The 22,566-nt window shown below is 40.1% G+C and overlaps 1 protein-coding gene across 5 annotated transcripts in view; it reads left to right on the top strand.

The window, feature by feature from the left end:
• Positions 1–22,566, top strand: part of cfh (complement factor H) — a 161,336-nt gene that overhangs the window by 101,070 nt on the left and 37,700 nt on the right. The window contains exons 21-25 of one of the 5 annotated variants that reach the window (XM_031899959.1): positions 924–1,097; positions 1,184–1,378; positions 3,489–3,686; positions 4,704–4,895; positions 9,887–10,191. The exons of 3 other annotated variants lie outside the window; for them this stretch is intronic. In XM_031899959.1, the coding sequence (XP_031755819.1) occupies positions 924–1,097; positions 1,184–1,378; positions 3,489–3,686; positions 4,704–4,895; positions 9,887–9,888 (761 nt within the window). In that variant the 3' untranslated portion in view covers positions 9,889–10,191. 5 annotated transcript variants of the gene reach the window in all.

The following is a 22,566-nucleotide window of genomic DNA, read 5'->3' as shown; positions in this document are numbered from 1 at the left end:
TGACCCTTATCTACCCTGTAGTGGTTGATTTATGATTACATCATGTCATTTTTCCTTATCTCTTTTCCTATTTCTCTTTTTCCTTATTCTCCTTTTTCCTTATATATATAGAGCAGGCTATCAGTCGCTCCAGTCAACTGCAGTTCCAAAATTGTCTAACCTGTAAACTGCTACCACTATTTTTGGCTGCAGTTAATTGAGGCAAAATGCCGTGGCCAATTTATGGCAGAAGCACAATGAGTACCCCTCTTTTCCTGTACTTTCCTGCACTTTCCTGTACTTCTGGCAAAACATAAGACTACCCACTGGTAATAAAGCCTTATGCAGAAATCAGTGCACACTACAATAAAGGTATTAAAACAATCACCAAATTTGTGGCTTTTGTATGGGTTCAAGCACTCTACAGCCCTACCCTAATGCCATTGTCGAGCTGGCCTAGCAACATAAAGTGTAAGGACAGGACAACAATGACACTGACAACCGTTCGACTAAGCACATACAAAGAGTCATATATTTTACAGAGCCGCTTCAGTATTTCTGTCTCTTTTTTTGTCATTTTTTTTTTCTTTTCATTTTTTTTTTTTTACAAAGCATGGGCTTCACTTTCCCTGTTTTAACACAAGGGATCATAAACCCAGGATGCCAGATCATAAACAGCACAAAGGTTAAGAGTTTGCTTCAATTCTCTGAGGTTAGCGAATAAGATACAGCCTTACCAGTGAATAGCTGCCAACACATTTTTATTACATACATTACATACAACAGCTTATTGGACCTTGATTAAGATATGCAAATACCATTTTATTATGATTGATTAATACACATGTGGAATCAACAGTTGCGAGGCTAATCAGAATTTGCTTACAGATTTCAGCACACATATCAATAAAATGTATGTTTATTTTAATCTTTTTGTGTACTAGGTAATTGCACTTCTCCAGATAAAATAGCAAATGGTATAATTGAAGAACAAGATGTCAAAAGTTTTTCTTCAGGTTCTTCTTTGAAAGTTGAGTGCAAAGAGGGATTTGCACCAGTTGGACTCCCTTTCATTACATGTGATGACTCTGGTTGGATAAATGTACCAAAATGTGCTAGTAAGTACGTTCTAATATTTTAGCCAGCAGAAAGCTTTATAAAATCCTTATATAATATTTGTTTGCTTGTTTTTATCCTTTGGCAGAACAATGTCAAGTTTCCCTACCAGAGCTTGAAACTAATAATTTACAACTGGAATCAGCTAATGATCTTGATGGAATATACACACATAGTAGCAAATTAAATGTTCAGTGCAAGCCTGGGTATAGCTCTAAACAAAAGGCTTTAACAGGAATCTGTAGAAATGGGAAATTTACATATCCGCAGTGTTCTCTGGGAGGTAAGTGTGACAAGGTTATATTTGTAATGTTTGTTTAATGAAGCAATTTATAAAAACACTGATTTTACACAATGAGGTCATGTGTGGTGTATTTTAGCTCCACTTTTCTACACAGAGAAAATACAATCCCTTTCAGATAATTTAAAAAACATTTGGATATTACCTGTTGGTACATTAACTGGTCTGACTTGATGTCAGAAAGTAAAATTTTATTTTGATCGCCTTTCTTGGGATCAACTAGACATTAGAAGGGATGCACAGAATCCAGGATTCGGTTAGGGATTTGGCCTTTTTCAGTAGGATTTGGATGAATCAAAGTGCCTGGCCGAACCGAATCCTTAAAATTATATGACATTTTTTTTAACATTTTTTAAAATAGACATTAGGCAAGATGTATTAAGCAAAAGTTTTAACTTTTTCAAGCTCAGCTTCTACATGAGTACAGTAAGGAGCCCATTTACAAAACAACGATGAAGTATTTGAGAAAAATTTGTGTTTTTTCTAACTTATGGAACATTTCGTAATGTCCACGATAATTTCGTTAAAATTCTACGACTTTTTCGTGGTTTTCATTAACGTCCACCTAAAAGTCGTACTTTTCACAAAGACTACTCACATTTAGGAATTTATTCAAGCTTTGGAATCGTGACTATCTTTTCACCAGGTTGGATCTGTAGAGTGCCATTGAGCCCTATGGAAGGCTTCTAAAATCATACATTGAAGGTTTCAAAGCCAGAAAGGTTTTTGCGCCGTTTACGAACGTTCAGATCCCATAATTTTGTGACATTTTAGAACATCAGAAATTATTGTGGTTACTCTGAATTTTTCCATATCGTGATTTTAACCACAAAAAAATTGTGGTTTAGTGAATGGGCCCTTTAATGTAATGTAAGGCACTCTCTGTTGTAGATTAAATATAGGTATGGGACCTGTCTTTTTGTACTTTGGAGATCCATACCTTAAGTCTAGTAAAAAATCAGCTAACCAGCTATAAAAGCCCCCTTAACTGGCCTGCCTTGGCCCCCCCCCCCCCACCTCTCCCTTATCTCATACCCTGTAACTTGTAACATTCCCTGCCCCTATCACAAACCCTAACCTTAAAAATGCAGAGCAGCGCAGCTGCGTACCTGGGCGCAATCTTCCGTTCAATCGTAGAAGCTTTGGGTCTCACTGCCGACATGGACCCTGTTTGAGCAGGGTCCGTATTTAAAAAACACTGTTAATAGCTTATAAGGGTAAAATGATTATGATAAATTTTACCCTAATAATGGACTGTTAATCAATTTGATCTTCTTGACAAAAGGAGCCTTATTTGCATGGTCACAACAGAAAACTCAATTTGCAAATTAGCATGTAGCTACATGACAATGTAGGCCATCTATGTCATTTAAAGGAAATCATCATCAAAAATGAACATTTGTGTTTCTGTCTGGAAACAACATATAGGGGCTGATTTATCAAAATGTGAGTTTAGAGCTTGCACACCTTGGTAAGTTCTAACTTTCACCTTTTGATAAATATGCTACGTGTTCAGTAGTACAGAGATTTACTAGAAAAAAATATTTTCATGAAATAAGTCATATTCAGTTTTATGATTGTATAGGGACATGAAATAAAGTGTTTTATCTACCTTTCTGCCACAAGGCAGCAATCCTCTAACGCTTTATGGTGGAAGTGTCTTTATAACAAAGCATTTTTTAACAGCGGTTCAACATATTATGTAAAGTCGAATATTCTGTCAGTGTATGATTTTGAGCCGTTAATTTACAAAATAGGTGATTGAGATAATAAAGCTCTGCAATGCAGTGCATAGGCTGCTCTACAGCATGATTACAATGTTTTCAGTAACGGAAAACTGATCACTATTTACATTTGTATAGTCACATAGAAATATTTATTTTATACAAAGTTGTAAAAAGGAAATTTGAGAGGTGTAATTCCAAACGATAAATTGGTCACTGCAGTCAGGAATGAATATCATTTATAAATATTATCATTTATTTATTTGTATTTTGGAATGGACTGTCCAGACTGTACTATGGGTTCAACACTTGTTGTTGTGGCTACAGGATCATATGAAGCTTCAAATCTTATGTTTTTGTTTTTACAGGTACATGTAAAATCTCCATTAATGATCTAGGAGAAAATAAAATAGAATTACTCCGACCTAATGATACTAATAAGGAATATCCACATGGCACTCAATTCCAGTTTAAATGCAAAGCTAGCTATGTTTTACCTCCACAAAAACAGCCTAATGCTGTATGTAATAATGGAAATGTTAACTATCCAAGGTGTTATTCTATAGGTGAGTATAATCATTCAAATCCTCCTCCTTCAGTCTGATGAAAAATATTGTATAAAAAGGTTCTAAAAAGATACATAAATAGAATTTTAAATCTTAACAACATTCCAGGTATTTACAGAATGTACTGACATCTGTTAAAGTGAGATATAATGGGGACACTCGTAGGGCTACAGAATTGAACTCCTAAGGTTATATCAGTAATTGAAAAGTGGCCCAAATGACTAGTTACCATACGATTGGCCCGACACATGAACTAACACATTCATGTGCTCCCATGGCAAGGTGCATAGGCAGGTTACATTTTCAGTTTGGAGAGTTGAACTGTGGTCTGTCTTTCAAAACTAACCCCTGAGCTGACATACATTCCAGTTGTTAGAGAGGTATGGTAGAAATAAGCCAAACTGTCTTGCCAAATCTGGGCATTTATGGTTTGCTTGACACATACAGCACACAATGGGTAAAAACAAACACTGTCAAGCTGGGAATGGATTGGTGAAGAAGAAAAAAGGGAAACATACAAAAAAAAAAAAAAAAACATAAATGAGAGAAAGGAAAAATAATACTAGGGATAGGAGAAGAGACCATGGAATGATAAGGCACAGCAAGGGTTAAATGTAAAATAGATGAAAGTTATTTATATACTGTATGTGTTTTCCAGCAAATACCTATTAGAAAAAAAATCTAAGCCTGGCCGTGGGTGTAAAACATACGGCTTGGAGGGATGTATTACTTTTAAGGCTAGCCTCACACTTCTCAGGACAGCAGCTCCATGTATGTATTATAGATAAGCAGGAAGATATTTTTCTATAAAATTGTAGGGGAGAAAAGCAAAGCATCCACAGTAACTTGCAATAGCTACTGAGCTTTAGTATTTGCCATAAGCTTATAATGTAAGAATACCTGTAGTAGCCAAGAGACATCTATACCATATACTTAAGGGATTTGGATCTTAGTGTTTTATTTATGCATTTATCTGTTTATTTGTTCTAACCTGAAGTTTTACTTTTGCAATCACAGAGCGTTGCCGCATATCTCAAGAACAACTGGATGAAAATGGGTTGGAACTAACTTCAAAGGATGAAGATTCTGTTTTTTTTGAAGATGGTGAACCTATCCAATTTAAATGTAAAACTGGTTTCACTATCAGTACTGGCACCGTGGGGCTCTGTACAGAAAAACAAATTACCTATCCAAGATGCACTGAAGCATGTGAGTAGAATTTCTTAAACTAGTTGTTGTACATTTACATAGTTTCACTTCCATTTCCGTAAAACTGTATTCCGGCCCGGATTTGTGGCAAAGCCACAAAGGCCCAGGCCTAAGGCAGCAGAAATTTAGGGGGGCATGCCGCCCAGCCACATTGTAATTTTGCACAACCTTTTCATTGCACAACCTTGCGTCAAAGAATGAGGCAGGACAAACAGAAGAGAGGCCAGAGACCGGGAGGGGCAGCGAGGAAAGGAATGGGTGGACAGAGAGGACATGGATGGGCAGGGAGGAGCTATTATTGAAGAGTGTTTTGCAGCACAATGAAAATAAGTCTGGAGCAAAGGGTCATTATTTTCATTAAAAGCAAGACGCCCAAGCAACCTGCTGTTGTTTCACAGGCTCTTTCAGTTCATGTTTTACCACAGAAGCTACATTCCCCTTTGCATACTGTTCATGTCATGTAATTGGGGGGCACTGTGCCTGTTGTCAAAAGCTGAGGAGAGGAACTCACTGTGCCTGTCATGAAATGATGAGGGCTGCATTGTGCATGTTGTGAAATGCTTTGGAGAAATACTGTGCCTGTCATGAAACACTGGGTGGCCACACTGCAACTATGATAAACACTAGAGAACGATACTGCACCTTTCATGAAATGCTTGGGGGTGAACATGGTGTCATGAAATACTTTGAGGTGACACAATATCATGAAATGCTAGGGGGCTACTCATTCTGTGTAAGTCATAAAATGCTTTGGGCCACATGCTGTCATGAAAAGCTCTGGAGCCAAACACAGGAGATGGTATCTGGTGTATCATTGGGAAGGGGATCTATGGGAAAGATAACCAACTTAGACGGATTAATTTTGAGTCCTGAATATTAGCCGAATTCAGTTACCACCTTCGGGAGGTTGTCCAGGGCCTGATATGGATTTGCTAGATACAGCAGCATATTATCGGCGTAAAGGCATATTTTTTTCAGTCACATTGCCTAGTCTTAAACCCTCTATTTCATGATTCACCCTAATGTTGATAGCTAGGGGCACTATGGCCAGAGCGAAAAGCATTGGGGAAAGTGGGCAACCTTGTTGGGTACCTTTCTCGAGGTGTATACTTGTGGACAGCCTACCATTTACCAGGATATTTGCCTGGGGATGGGTGTATAGTGCCTGTATCCAGGCTTTAAACCTAGGGCCAAATCTGTAGCAGGACAGTACTTCCCAGAAATACTGCCACTGGACTGTAAAGAAGGCCTTGGTTATATCCAGGGATACCACGATTCTACTCCCTGTGTTATCATGTTTAATAGACAGGTTGGTAAATAGGCACCTAAGATTAATATCTGTGGTTTTGGAGGACATGAAGCCTGATTGATCCGGATTGATCAGCTCAGGCACAACCCTCCTAAGCCTGTTGGCCAGGACTTTAGCAAATATTTTGACATCTGCATTAAGCAGAGAAATGGGAGTATATGATTCACAACAGTCAGGAGGTTTACCCGCTTTAAGTATTAGAGTGACGTGCATTATAGCAAGAATCAGGGGTAAGGTGTTGCCCCCATTGGTCCCATTGAATTGGGTTGCCAGTTGTGGGGACAAAAAATCAGTGTATTTTTTGTACCAGGAGCTTTACCAGGAGGGAATGCATTAATTGCCTCTTTATCTCATCTGTGGCGATATCCACATCAAGCTGTGATACCAGGTGTAGAGATACCTCTGGAAAATCTATAGTATTCCGGTATTCCTTTAATCCCTGAAAAAAGGAGCCTACAGGTAGCTGGTACGTCGACTGAAATAGTTTTAACGTGTTCAGTTATCTGAGCCTGATATGTAATATCATCAGGCCCATTTCTCACATTTCGTATCACTGTTCTTGGCATGTCTCCACTAGCTAATAGTTTTCCATTTTTCTCTCCCTTTTCATACCAGTTTGCTGCATGGAGGTTATTATTATTAGGCACCCAGGGCCTGCATCCTGGGTGCCTTGGTAATCTGGCAGTGCCCCACAAAGTGTTTTGATGCTATCATCTTCCATTTAAGAGAGTGCTACACTAAAGGGCATATTTATTAACACCTTTTTTTTTTTATATGTGTAGGGATGTCAAAAATTAGGGCCCCTTGAGTAAAGACCCCTAGGACAGGCCACAGGGTGGTGCTAGTAATGAAACAATGGGATGGTCTGGGTTATCAATAGTTACAGGGAGTATCCCTGCAGTTTGGGTTATAGCCACAGGGTGGTGTATAGCCTTATATAAAGGGAAGCAGCCATGTGCTGTGAGTCTTAAGCCTGGGACTGCCTCTGGTTAGAGGAGTACAACAGGCCCAGTTATTAGACAGTCAGTTATGATGATAGGTCGCTCCAGGAGTTACATGTAGGTGCTAAGCTAGAATGGGTGGATATTGCCCCTCCAGGAGCATCATCCCTCTGCGCAATCTGCATGGTGTGTTTGTTCTCATCCGACTGATCTGACACTAGCTTAGCTTTGCTCTAGCTAAGGTATCTCTTGCAAAAGTGAGGGCCTTTTCGTCTTCCTGCTGAGCAAGTAGTATTAAGGAGATTTAAGAGCCCCTGACATATGATTTACCAGCATCCCACACCATCAGATCATCTGCCATGCCCTGGTTTAGTTCCCAATATTGCATTCATTGGGAAAAATAGCTTGGTTACTTTAGAATTAACTAACCACTTTGTGGGTAGTCTCCATTAATCCCTGGAACCTCGGGGGGGCCCCCACTCATTGACAGCTGTAGAGGGGCATGATCAGAGCATACTCTAGTCAGAAATTCTATGGCATCAACCCGGGAAAGTGTATCAACGGTGCCAGGGCTCAGATCTACATGTGACATCACCGAGGAGGCTGTTGTATAGCATGAGTATTGCTTATGTTTAGGATGTCACCAGCTCCAAATATCTATAAGCCCTGTGGCATGAACACGGAGCACCTATGAAGGTTTCCGACGGGTAGGTCTCCCATGTCCCAATCTGCCTTATGATTTCAAGTTAATATACCCGAGAAACAAAGGTAGCAATTGGATCCTGTCATTAAGTCTGACGAGGATCCAGGGATCCAGGAAGCGTAAATGTAGTGCTGTCTTTGCATTTTATACATTTGTTGCGCGTTTGCTAGGAAATAAAAGGGTCTAATTTCCCACAGGAATCATACATTTAGGGGCACATATTTCAAAGTACGATTGTTTTTCGTTAATTTGCGCAACTTTTTCGTACTTTGTGACAATTTACGCCACAAAATAGTATTTGACATGCACAGAAGGATCAAAGTCAGAAAGGTTTTCCCGCCATTTACCAACATTCGGATACGAAAAATTAGTTACTTTTGGATCGTCAATACAATATTATCGTGACTATTATGATTTTTTCGTAAGCATTTTCGTGACATTTTCAATCATCAGAAATTATCGTATCTAATCTGAATTTTACCCATTTTGGGATTCAAACTCGTACTTTGATGAATCTGCCCTTTAGTTGCCATTCTTTAATGTTGTGCTCTGGCTGGGCTTCTAGCATTGCCCTGCCTTTGCTCCAGCCATTCCAGAGCCAACTCTGGCTGAGATCTCACTGTTACTTATATTCTCCTGAGGAATAACCCAGTGTCTGAAGGCAGAGTACTTTTAGGAGGTCTGATCACTGTGTGCACGATCAGAACTAGGGGTAGGCAGAAGAGGCACGTGCCTAGGGCACAAGACAGTTCCCCAAGTCCAGGCCCTTGTCCCCCAGCACCCACTCGTCATTCCCCCCATCACTGCACGCACATGTCCACCACTGACTGCATCAACAAAACACTCCCAGCTGCAATTAACCTCCCTGGGCGTCCAATGAAGTTCTGTGAATTTTAGGGAGGACATTATATACCAAGATCACCAGTTTGGGCTGTATTACGATAAGCCTTTACTGCTGCCTTAACTAACATAGAGATTTTTGTTGTTGTTGTTGTATCCTCTTATGAGTGGCTGGATCACTTAACTGGCACTTTATTTCCTTAATGTATTTGGCTCTCACATCACCATCATGGGGTCTCACTTTCAGCCCTTGATAAATAACCCCTTGAAGACCTGTATAAAAGTCAATAGATTGATGTGAATTTTCTCACCCTGAGACTCTTTGCAGAAGAGCACCTGTGAGAGCTTGTGTGTGAGTGAGAAAGACACACTGAGAAAAAGTTATTTACTTTCTGTATGTGTTTTTGTGTGCAGATGCTTGAAAGGTTTAAAGATTGTAAGCTCTTTTGGGCAGGGCCCTCTTCACCTCTTGTATCGGTTATTGATTGCTTTATATGTTACTCTGTATGTCCAATGTATGAAACCCACTTATTGTACAGCGCTGCGGGATATGTTGGCGCTTTAAAAATAAATGTTAATAATAATGACACATAAGCATTTAATGGTAGCCCAGATTGGCTAAATGTTTGTTTAAAATGGTTTCTAGTGACCTGTGTGTTTGAGGCGTCATATTACAACACTAATGTAATTGACTGGACTTGTTAGTTCTGCAATTAGTTCTGCAGCTCAGAGGATAACCGCCGCCACTCCGGGACCTATACGATCCCCTTTCTCAATTAGCCATGTTCAGTACCCACCCAGCGCCTTATAGTGCACCTTTCTTATTCCATCCACCAATGGTCACCCACCTTAGGGGTTAAACTATCCACTCTACCTCATCTGGCATACCAGAACAAGCTTCCCTCCCCGTCAGACTGACAAGGACCCACCAAAGCTGTGACAACTACCATGATGCCGATCATCCGCGTCATACTCCACCTTACTTCTCTCACTAGCTAACTCAGCCCGTGTACCCCCTAACCCTCCGAGGCCACATGTGTGACAGCTAGAAACAGTGAAGTAACCCAATAGAACCAACCCTAAGCAATTTTCTCTATTAATTCACAGCCTGTTCTGTAGCCTTTGGAACATCTAATGGACATGTAACTCAAGTTAGAGTGCAAAGCTTTGCTGTTAACATTTTTTTTTCTTCCTAGAGGAATTTTTGGGATGAAGAAAGGAACACAAGCCTAATTCAGCCTTCAGATTCCACGCACGGCACATACAGACAGTGGTAACTGGGCAGGAAAGTAATTCTGCAATGCGCAGCTGGGCCCTGATCCTTACTGAGGCTCTGCAACATCTGGATACACTGTGATATTCTGTGTTTTCTTATTTGCTGTTTCACCGACTGCCATTCTTTGTAAAATAGCACCAGTAGCCTTTATGTTTGCTGAGGATAAAATATTTTTCTCAACTTTTATTGCGGAAATGATCTTAGTAAACTCCATCAATGCTTTTAAACCGTGTACTTTTCTTTTAGGGGTGACCTGATTGCCCAGGGGCTAGCAGTGTTACTTGTAGCACCGAGGTGCTGGCCTGCTTTGCTTGCTTGCTTAGCTGTTTTGGGAAATAAAATGGTGAGCTGATTTAAGGGCATAGGTGTAAAATTGTTCAGGTGCATTTGCAAATAGCAACCAGGAATTATCAGTCTACTACAAGTTTGAAAATAAAAGCAAAGATCCAGTTGGTTGCTAATGGGATACGTTTGCAAATAAGCCCTTGTGTGTTGTATGTGTATGTAGTAGAATACTGCTGTATGTGAGCTATGAGAGTGATCGACAGGTGGAGGAACAGAAGAGAAGCCATGGAGATTATGGAAGACAAGAAAATAGAGAAGGTATTTGGTGTTTTAAGCTGTTTAGATGAGGACCTGCATCCTGGGTGCCTTGGTAATCTGGCAGTGCCCCACAACGTGTTTTGATGCTATCATCTTCCATTTAAGAGAGTGCTACACTAAAGGGCATATTTATTAACACCCCCCTCTCTTTTTTTTTATATGTGTAGGGATGTCCAAAATTAGGGCCTTGAGTGAAGATCCCTAGGACAGGCCACAGGGTGGTGCTAGTAATGAAACTATGGGATGGTCTGGGTTATCAGTAGTTACAGGGAGTATGCCTGCAGTTTGGGTTATAGCCACAGGGTGGTGTATAGCCTTATATAAAGGGAAGCAGCCATGTGCTGTGAGTCTTAAGCCTGGGACTGCCTCTGGTTAGAGGAGTACAACAGGCCCAGTTATTAGACAGTCAGTTATGATGATAGGTCGTTCCAGGAGTGACATGTAGGTGCTAAGCTAGAATGGGTGGATATTGCCCCTCCAGGAGTGGTAGTGGAGTTAAGGCCCCCCAGCATTACATTAGCTGGAAGATCAGGGCACACAGTGGCTAGGTAGGTGGATCAAGCCGTCGCTAGAAGGAGTCCTACTCTGAGGGTACCTAGGCGTGAGTACCAGGGTGAGTCCTGGAGGTGGGTCAGCCTGGCGAGAGTACCGGGGAGAGCCCTAAGAGAGGGTCTCTCAGTGTGAGTACTGGGGGGAGCACCAAAAAGGGATCATTTGGCAGGAGTACCGTAGACTACCCAACAGGAGTGAGGTTCTCTTAAGGTGAAGTAAGGAGTATATGCCCTGTCGAATGTATGCCACTCCTGGAGAGGTTCTACCCAAATAAAGACATCTGGTTCATCACATCTTGTGTATCTGGCTCTTTCCTGCACCAGGGATCACCTACCCACCGGTTAGCTACTACCCCACAGGAGGGGCAAGGTGCCGGGAGTTGTGTGGAGGCCCTGGCAGAGGTTTCAGTGTAATATCAAGGTCCCAGGGTGGGAGTTATAGTCCCACAACATCACCCCTGGGTGGAGGCACGTCATTTAAAGTGAAGACTCCCGGTTACCCCCATAGTAAGTGGGGGCTCAGGACTCCTGTTAGCGCCAAGAGTAAGCCTAGAGGGCACCGGTAGCAGAACAACCAATTAAGTGGGCTACATATGCTTTCCTCCTCTTCCTCTACTATCCTTGTTTTATTTTGCCTTAAGAATTTTAAGTTCATATCTGCTTCCATTAGCCAGTTTATCCTCACATCCCATATTTTCTTATTCAATCTTAATCTTTCCTTTTTCTACATTCCCTCCCCCCCCCCCCCACCTTTCCATGGATCACCCTCCTTGCCTCACTCTGCTCCCTTGTGTCCTTTACTCTGATTTTCTCTCCATTTCTGTATTTTCCAATGTCTTGAACCCTCCCTTTCCACAAAGGAAATGGGTATATAATCCCCCCTTATCATTTCTTCTTTCTGCTGTAACTTTCTTAGTATTCTCTTTGCTTTTATCTCTCCGTATCTTCCCATCCTCCCCTTCTTTTCATCTCTTTTGTTTTGCTTGTCCTAAAAATGCAATATACCCTCTTGTTCATGATAAGCGCAATAAGTAAGGCTTGAGTGTATGTCCTGGATTTTCTACACACTACATAGTTTTATAATTTTCCACCTGTTCAGAAGACCCCAAGCTAGATTCCTACAGTAGATTAAGTACCTGTAGAAAAACCGGTATCCTCCGGGTTGTGGTTAGTACATTCAGATGCAGGTATGAATCCGGGATAGTAGATCTGTCAGTTGCAGATTGGGTCATGAGACTTATATATAGCAAGTTTTTCTTTAAAAACTTTTTTTAAACATAATTTTTTTGTCAGTTAGAAGGCCAAGCAGGTAAGAATGCAGGTGTTGGGTTCAGGTTTCAAAAGTTTGACCCATGTAGGACTATTGCCACAGGTAATTATACTTGCAAGAAATGTCATATAACTGCTTAGGAAAGCTTTGCAGTTTGGTATTTTTGGTAGAAAGACCTACTTACCCATGTTGGATTCTGGGGAAGAGTATTTAAAAGAATGTGTGGGTTTTCTGCAGTGACCTTTTTTGTGGCTGTACCCCATAAAATGAAGTAGCTGTGTAGCTGAAGGTACAGCCATAATGATCTGTACTAATTTCATTTTGGGGGTCTCCACATGCCACATACTTTGGTAATCCTATGTACAATGGACATCAAAATACATATGTACTACTACTTCTGTTTTATCTTCGTACCTAAAGACAGGTGAAAGATAAGATGCTTCAAATTGCAAGGTTGGGGTTTTTTTTAGAATTTTTTGAACAAAAGTATTTTTTTTAAAAAAAGCTGGCACTGTGCATATGGTAAATTATGGCACTTGAGGGTAAATTAAAATCAGGAATATGAATGGCTGGTACCTTCGGGAATTTGCACTTGATCTCAGATTCACAAGAGCCAAACTTTTCTGTAGAATACGTTAATGGACTGTTTACTTTACTTTAATAACATTACCATAAAGGCCTTAGTGGTGAATTACATAAAACAGGCACAAGGTGCCATTCTTATTGGAATTTGCACATTGCCCTCTGGGATTTGTACCCGCTGCACAGAACAGAGTGAGAAGATTTCCACTATTTTATGTATATAGTGATGCCCCAGCTAACAGTCTGCATATTATAAGGGCAGTTGTGTACTTTAACTGACCCCCACTGTACTTGCCTTGCTTGTCATTGAGGGGGTGCAAGACATACCTCCCAACTGTCGTGATTTTTGTGGGACAGTCCCGATTTTGGCAGCTCAGCCCACAGTCCCAGATTCTTTCTGATAAGTCCCTCATTTCCCTTTCATCTACTGCATTGAACCTGCATTAAGTGCTAAAAAAGATACAATGTTTTCCAAAATTAATTAATTAAAAAGTAGCTTTTGGCAGAGAGCCCAGAAAAAGTTTACAAGCTACACCTGCACTTAAATACAATTGTAACTAATAAGCTAAACAGGTCTCTTGGGGGAACTGAGACTTGCAGATTTTTGAAGCACTTTCACCTTCATTAGCAAAACTTTAATAACACATAAAACAAGACCCCAAAACCCTCCAGAAAGTTCAAACTTTAAATAACCTGCCAAATTTTGTAAAATGGGAGTGTTATTTCTTTTTGTCCCTCTTTGCATTTTTTGAATGTTGGGAGGTATGGCAACAGAGGAGCACCAGTGATGTGCAAGGTAGCCCTGTACTTAGTGGCTGCTAAAGGAAGAGAGCCACACTCTGCACCTTATGTCTAATTCTTATGTGGGGAAAAGCACAGAGCACAGTTTGCATCTGCACCCACAGAAGGGACTTCTGCACCCCAAAGAAAGATGAAACTAGGAAAGCAATCTACCAACAATAACACATGCCTCCACTCAACATACAGGGACAGATTCATCAAAATTTGAGTTTGTGGAAAATAAAAAAATATGGACATGCAAAAATAGTTGAAACAAAACTTGGGCAACTTTTTTTTCTCTAACACTAGATCATTTAAGAAAACTGACAAAATTTTCCAGTGTTTTGTCGCATGCTGTTTCGAATCACAGGTTCAAACTGAGGAACGGGAAGATCCAATAGCTTAACCAAGTGACAACTTTATTTGCACAGCCCTTATCACTCACTCTTATAATAGTCCTCTTAACCTAATCTTTCCTTCTCAAGCAGTCCTCTCTTCCTTCCTTTCACACTGCCAAAATGGCCAACCTGTTTCCCGTTCCTGTTGCCTTTATCATCTTTCTCTTTAACCAAAGCTTCACTGCCACCTAGCAGCCAAATGATTTATGCTTCAACTATTACCATTAACATTTTCAAAGAATCAAATTAAATCCTTTGTTTTACCCCTTTACAACATTGTTCCATTTTCAATGAGGCTAAAAAACTTGAATGTTTTATAGCTGGGAAAATAAATAAATACATTAGGGTTGATTCACTAAAGGTCGATAAGCGCTATTGCATGTTTTTTTGTGTTAAAATTGATGTGAAAAAACGCGCAATTCGCTAAAGTATTATCACATCCGTTAAGTCGCATATCGCATGCTTTAAATTGCACGCAACCGAATGTGTTAATTTTAATACTAATGCATGATTCACAAACACATATCCGTGCTAAATATCGCATTAGTCTGTGCGAAATTTAACACTTACTTGGGGCAGGTGGTAGTTATAGAAAAGTACAGTTAATGAGCTTTTGGCAACACAACATGGAGTGGGATTTATTCAAGTCTGTGTTGGCCCCAGAGTGATGCAGCCGCCAATTTGCAGGGAAATGGGCATTTTCAGAACAGTAGTTTTATGAAAGTAATGGCATGTATGGCTAATATGGCGTGCGTTTTTTCGCACGCGGCGACAATTTGTGTGCGATGCGTTCATTAGCGGGCACCGCTTCAAATAGCGCATGAAAATAGTCTTCGCGACTTAACGCAAGCAGCATCGCGTCTAAATTAACGCAAGTATCCTTCTAGTGAATCGTGCATTAAGACGCAAAAAATAAGAAGCGATAAAAATTTTAACGCACGCTATAAATTGCGCTCGTTTTAACGCACTTTAGTGAATCGGCCCTATTGTTAGAGAAGTTTCTCCCTGACTTTTATTGAACCTTGCACGTTTTTACTTGCCGAGTTTTTTCTGGCTACTTTTTGAGGATTTCTTTTCTTTGATAAATACAGACTGTTTGTGGTTCTTAAGAAAATTCTGGAGAATTTTCACATGTGGGTTTTTTTTTACTGTATGGTTTCGTTTATGAAGTTCTACCAGCTCTCCAGTGCTGTCTGTCCCCTGCCTAATTTAGCAACTGCTTACAGCAGCATAAGGTCTAAATGTTACCCAGGGCAACCATTTTAATATTAAAACAATTTAAAGGGGAACTATTGCAAAAATGAACATTTAATATAAGTGGTGTTTGAACGTTTGTGATGTGTTTTTACCTAGTCCTAAACTGAATAATGGGAACCTAATTAAATAAATTAGGCAAAAATATTATAATTGTTTATTTATTAAAGAATATGTAAACTTTTTAAAAAATCTCTAGAATTACTCTGTACAGCCCCCAGAATAACATAACTTTATTTATTTTATCTTTATTTAATTTATATTGTTTCTCAAATACAGCTTCTGACTTCCTAATCTAGTGTAAAGCCCCACCCTCTTTTGCATTCTGAGCCCTCCGACAAACTCCTGAACTAAAAATAAAATAGCTAAACAACTACAAATAAAAAATGAAGACCAATTGCAAATTGTCTCCGAACCTCACTCGCTATATCATACTAAAATAAAACAACCCCTGTAATGGAAACAATTTACTAAGTGTATTAGATTGTTGAGGAACTAAACTGAAATTATGCTATTGGAGCTAGTGATCTGTAGCAACCTAGAATGAATAATAAATGTACTAGAACCCCTGGGTAATAGCGACCATAATATTATCTCATTTAATATTTGTTGAAAAAAACCCACATATTTGCTCAACAAATGAATTTCTGGAAAGCAAACTTTAGCACCCTAACATCATAACTTCAACAGGTTATTTTTGACATGATCAGTGGTGGGCCAATCCTTCTGGGTGTCCTAGGAAATCCGACTGGCAACCGCACTTTATTTTCAAACACTGCCCTTTTCCTTCCCCTACCCTTCACCCTTTTTATCCCTCCATTTTAATTCTTCCATTGCTCCAAACTTCTCAACATCAGTCTATTGCCCCCAGATTGTGCCTGGGAAGGACCAATAAGTCTGTCATGCTTTCACCCAACCAAGTGTATATCATCAAATCAAACCAGCAGTACTATACATACAAGTTATGTCTTTTATGCAGAGAATCTTTTGGTGTTTGCTTTTATATTGGTGGCCCTCTCCACACCCCAGCTTTCTAGGTTGTTGCCCATAAAAAAAAGCTGACAGGGACTGCGTCGGTTCTACAGTTAAACATGAAAAAAGTCGTTTAGGTACTATAATTCTGTGGAAGCATTTACAGTATGCCTTTGGAAAACACAGTTCTCCAGAGCTTCCTTCCATAAATATTTCAAAAAGTGAACACGTTAGAAGATCTGCACAACTTAACACTGGGTCAATACTCAGAACCAATGCACTGTTTTTATAACAGGGAAAGTTTGCCATTAATACAGCCAATCCAGCTCAGTATTTGCCAAGATAGGAACTCAGTGAAAAGAACTGAAAACTGCCTAAATGAAAAAAGGTTGAACGTGCTACTGTCATCTCTTTATATTGAAAGTGTGTGTTGAACATTGTAAATGACCTTTAAAGGAGAAGGAAAGGCAAAGTCACTTGGGGGTGCCAAAATGTTAGGCACCCCAAGTGACTTTAACCACCTACCTTTTACCCCGGGCTGGTGCCCCTGTTAGGAGAAAACAGCACCAGCCCGGGGTACCTGTAGCGCTTCCTCCTTCGTTGTTCCGTGCGTGCGCATGCACAGTAGAGTGAATAGTGGAACTTAAACAGAAAAGTCGGCTTTTCACTCCGAGGTAAGCGATTAAAGTCAACTTGGGGGTGCCTAACATTTTGGCACCCCCAAGTGACTTTGCCTTTCCTTCTCCTTTAAAGGTAAATTATTTAAAAGTAGTGATGGGCGAAATGTTTCGCCAGGCATGGATTCGCGGCGAATTTCCGCGTTTCGCCATTGGCGGACTGTCCGCCGCACGTCCAAAAATTGTCGCCCATGGCTATTATTTTGTCGCGCGACAAAATAATAGCCGCGGGCGACAAAATAATAGCCGCGCAACAAAATAATAGCCGTGGGCGACTAAATAATAGCCGGGGGCGACGAAACAATAGCCGCGCGACAAAATAATAACCGCGGGCGACAATTTTTTTTTGTGGCACGACATTTTCGCCGTTCTTTTGAAAGATTCGCGAATTTTTCGGCGAAGCGAAACGGAACTATTTAAAAGTACTTTAAAACTTTTGTAACTTACATATCAATAATTTGCAACTCAGGGGCAGGCAGCAGTGAGGGGTTTAACTTAGGATAAACTCCACTGACCCCCAATGAACTAAATAACTTTAGGTTAAGTCCACTGCCCCCCCCCCCCCCCCCCCCCCCCCCAATGAACTGACTGGCTGACCTTTTTACTGTATATAAACTACTTATTATAGAATAACTGATATATATGTGATATGTGAATATTTCAGCAGTGGAATGACTAGTTATTGGGCCCCACAGCAAGAATATCGTGCCCTGCAACTTTGGGAACACAACATTTTCCATAAACTCACACTGCAGCTGCTTATCAGTCAAAGTTCCATTGGGCCCTTAGCAGTTGCAGGGTCTGTTTCCTCTATAGTGTCTCATCTAAAGTATGCCCCTGCAGAACTTTGACCTGAAAAATACAGAAAAAATGAAAAGACAAGGAAATAAAAAACACATAAAACTGGAGAAGAAAGTAATTTTCAAGCCAATATGCAGGATAACATCTCATTCCAGGAACTGTCAAAGGGGTCGATCAGTCTGTGCAGAACCGTGACAAGAGTCCTTCTTGGTCAGTAATGAAGGTGCAAACTCAGACTGCAAACCAAGCCTGAAGACTCTTTAGAGATTTAGAAAACTGCACACATAGCACTCATCTTCCTATTAGGCTACTGCATTTTATTCTAATTATTAGACTTGGAGCAAACTCCTTAGCAGTGGCTACATTCCTAACACACGGTGTTGCAAATTACAAACTAATTTATCATTGAAGCTGTAGACCGGATTCCTCCAAATCCTAGCTTTACTAGCCTAAAAGATTTGTTACTTTCTTTTTATTCAGATTAACAGGACTTTTTTGACCTGAGTTTGGTAGATTGCACACTTATATAATAATAAAGCACTGCTGCACAAGGACATGACATACCCAGTAGCGTAACTTGGTCACGTCGGGTCCCCATGCAAACAAATCTACTACGGAGGCCTGGCGTGCTCAAATTGCACCTACTGGGCCGCAAGGAGGTCCCAGCTCCAAATCTTGGCTACATTTGAACTCCCAATAAGATGGACAGAAGGCAGCAGAGGTGTGCAGCGGATCATCTTAGGAGATACTGGGATGTGCCAATGTCAATATGCCTTAATAAGTCAGCTCAATATTCCAATAGTTCCTCTCATCCTGCCAGAAGTGTCTCCATCCTTAGCTACCAGGCCTATTATAGCTCACCAGAAACACAGTTTATTCCTGATATAGCCCACCAGTCCAATCCCTAACTCAGCAGCATCTCCTCTCAGACTCTGTGTGCTGCAATGCACTCCTGTTTCTGCTTCCAGGCCACTTTCCATTCAGCCACCTTTATAAATTAGGACAGGGATAATAAGGTGGTATACATAAAGGTTTCTGATTCTGGTACAAATTCTTTTGATTCAGATAGTGAGTCTAAAGGGGATTTGCTTTATTTCGGGTTCAGGCACATGTAGGAGGCGTAGGGCGGAATTTTCAGCAAGCGCTTTTCCGCTTGCCAAAAATATCCGCCCTACGCCTTGTCTGGCATTAGCTTTAGGCTTACGCAGAAACCTGTGTTATGGACCACCATGGGTCTCGAGGAGAAGAGAGAACCCAGGGAGAGCAGTGCAAAGCGCGCTGGGCTTTTCCTTGTTAGATTCTCTTTACAATGTACATGTGTGTTAACTGGGCTGCATTTTGGTGAAGGGGACTTACTCTAAGGGGCATATTTATTATGCTGTGTAAAAAACGGTGAGAAAATTCGCCACACATCGCCAGGCTTCGCCGTGTAAAAATGGCGTAATTGTTTTACGCGTTTTTTCTTCCACCGGTACTTATGGAAAATAATGGCATAATATCCGGCGTAATATCCAGCGTTCAGATGGCGATCTTTTCCATTTATTTTACACAGCTTTTTACTCTGTTTTTTCGGCGAATTAGTTTTACACAGCATAATAAATACGCCCCATAATGTTGCTTAATAAAGGTGTGACCTCTGGTCCCTTATATTTCCCACAAGATTCTGTGTTGTTATTTGATTATTAGGGAGACACCTTTTGTGATATTTTAGGGGAACACCCAGGGATTGCACCACAAATGCAGGCCACTCCAGACTTGCAGCAAACCAGTCCATTTCTTTTTAAACTTAAAAGGCTTTTCAGCAACAGCAAATGGCAAAAAAAAAATGACTTGAATTCAGCAACAAAAGGCCAATACTAAAGAAATATGTTTACTTTTTCAGTAAAGTGTCCAATATGCAGTAAACTATAAAGGCTCTTAAGGGGCTCAAAACCTAAAAAAGGGGGATATATACCTACCATCCAGAATATATCCCTTCTGGCTTGTAATCTGTTATAAATCTATTTAAAAATCTCAGCTGTCAGTCATATATTGGCTTCTCCACCTCTACGCCTCTAGGCATAGCTATCACTTTAATTTCTCTACTTCCTCCATGCCACTGCACTTCCTAAATCCCCCTTCCCTTCTCACAGCCTATAATTGTGTAGTCTGTGCATAGGCATGGGTATCAAGTCCTCCTCTCTGGCACTTTTGCAAAAGTTGGCATGATACAAAGTTTGCCTTAATAACTGTCCACAAAATGGCAGCTGCCTGCTTGCTGTGATTGTGGATTCCAAGACTGAAGGAGACAAGATTGATATAATTTATATAGCATAAGTAAGTTTATTTATGCTCATGTGACATGGCAGAAAAGAATTTGGAATTTTTTCTTAGGGTGATAGGTCTCCTTTAAGTTCACATATGAGACTGAGAAGATTACAACTCATTAACACTTAAGGTCCACAGCCCCAAGTGCTGACCATAATGTAAGGCTGTTGCAAAAATGTCTGTGAGGTTTTTGTTTATCCATACACATTGCTCTGGCAAAGGTATTCTAAATTTCCTTAAACAGATTGAAACATGAAACTGTGCCCCTGGTGCCCATGGAAAATTGAAGAATGATCGCTGGACTTTGTGGAGAAATATGCAGTCAATGACTGGTAAATAAAATGGCTCTTTAGGGCAGAGGTCTACTGTCATCTATTGATTCTTGTTTGAATAAATGAACTCCTACAAAACAGCATTGTTAGGCCTTTCTCCCAACTTTATCTCTATGTCCTTTGGTGACAAGGCTTTTAATGTTATTCAGCTTTTTGTTAAATAAATGCAGTTCAAATAATTAATTAGTAATATGTTTATCCCTTATAAATATGTGTTAATCAAATAATAATACAAACTATAATGGGCTGGCTTTCTTATTTCTTTTGCCTGGCAGAGCCTCATTATTATAATTATATTGATCATTAACTGTCATTCTGCTGAAAGCAAACAATTATTAGCTGCTAGGGTCCATTTAACTTGGGCCGTTTGTGTGGCTAGTGCCACCAAGCCTTTGTTTTTATGTGTGTATATCTGTATTTATATAGCACTGCTTGTATCAATTGCTAAAGGGAGTCATAATAAAGATTTTAACAGTAAAGCATTGGGTTTTCTCTTTGGTGAGAGCAGGATCGTAGCAGCAGAGTTTAATTCAGACTGAGGAGGATGTGATAAGTAAATATTAATAGTCCCTTGTGGGTGGTAAGAGCAAAGGCATTACGCAACAGCACAATATTTGGTTAGGGTCATCCCCTTACTGCCTGATGTTTGTCTTGACTGGACGTTTTCTCTATCAAACTGTATGTGGCAATCTGGATGCTGGGAAATACAGATAAAGGGCTGGGCCCCCCCTCTTCCCACAGTACAGGAAGATCAAACCTACGCCTCACATGGTGCTACATGAATAAGAGGAACACTGCCCCAGTATGTGAAAAAAAAACTCTTTAGATATAATTACTGCTGCTGGAAAGACAATCTGGGAGGAATTGTATATTAATGCTGCTTCAGCCAAAGGGATTGGGGCAGGGCCTGCATTCTGGTCATTCAGTTTCCAAGAGGAAGCTCTTAATGCTAAGCTAAAAGAACTAATTATTGTAGCCTTTATTTGTACCTCCAACATGTTCTTGATTAATACTGGGCAGTTCAAAATATCTTCCAACGGTTTGCATAACATAAGTGACATGTTCCAAGGACTCTGTACAAGAGATTTATACAATCTGAATCACATAACTTTATTTTTCCCTCCCAGTAGGAGATCAATAATGTCCTTGGGTGCTTTCACAATAGAAGGATTTTTAAAGGAGCTGCACACACCATGTTTCATGTAGGTGGGGCTTAAATCTTTTACTGTAACCATCAGTACATTAACATTTCAGGGGATGCAACCCCTCTTTTCATCAGCATGTGTAAGGCTAATGTCATACTTGGGGTTTTCTCCACTAGCTGAAAAATGTCATTGATGTCCCGGACTGCAAGCTGGGAAGGACCAGATATAATTGGCATTTTTTCCACTGGTGTTTTTCTGTTGGCAGAGAAGACTGCAAGTCTGACATTAGCCTAATCGTATTGCACAAATTAGTTACATGGTAAATTTAAATTTTGTAGACTTAGCATTTGTAATACCTGAGCACCTTCACTGTAGAATGAATGAAAGAAGGTAATAAATACAGATAAATGGAAGGCACTCACTTCACAATCACACAATACAGTATAGGAGTTTGGTGCAAAAAAAGCCCAAAAATTGTTCCCCCATATAGGGTACCAAAGACAATATATTTTAATAAAATAAGGGCTTGCACATAAATAATCACAGGCACAGTGTTGGTATTAAAAAGTAATTATCCTTTATATAGTATGCAGAAGGTTTAACAAAAGTCAATTTTAATCAACACAAACAGTCAATAACACATGATGCTATAAGATAATACATTCCACAAAATGTGCACAGGTAAAAAGAGACACACAGGTAAGCAGATACACTTGCAAAAGATGAGAATTACCCCAGCATTTCGGCACAGAAAGCCTTTCTCAAGAGGAATCCTTGACAAAGGACTGTGTTCCGAAACGTTGGGGTTTTCTCAATTCACACGTGTCTGCTTTTTCTGTTTTATTACATTTTGTCCAACTGGTGGTATGTATATTATGCATTGTAATTGTATTTACTGTTTTGTGAATATTTACCATATAAAGAGCATTA

The sequence above is a fragment of the Xenopus tropicalis genome, chromosome 4, assembly GCF_000004195.4.
Source record: "Xenopus tropicalis strain Nigerian chromosome 4, UCB_Xtro_10.0, whole genome shotgun sequence".
Lineage (NCBI taxonomy): Eukaryota > Metazoa > Chordata > Amphibia > Anura > Pipidae > Xenopus > Xenopus tropicalis.
The sequence above is the reverse complement of the archived record's forward strand: the minus strand, read 5'-3'. Positions and strand labels throughout refer to the sequence as shown.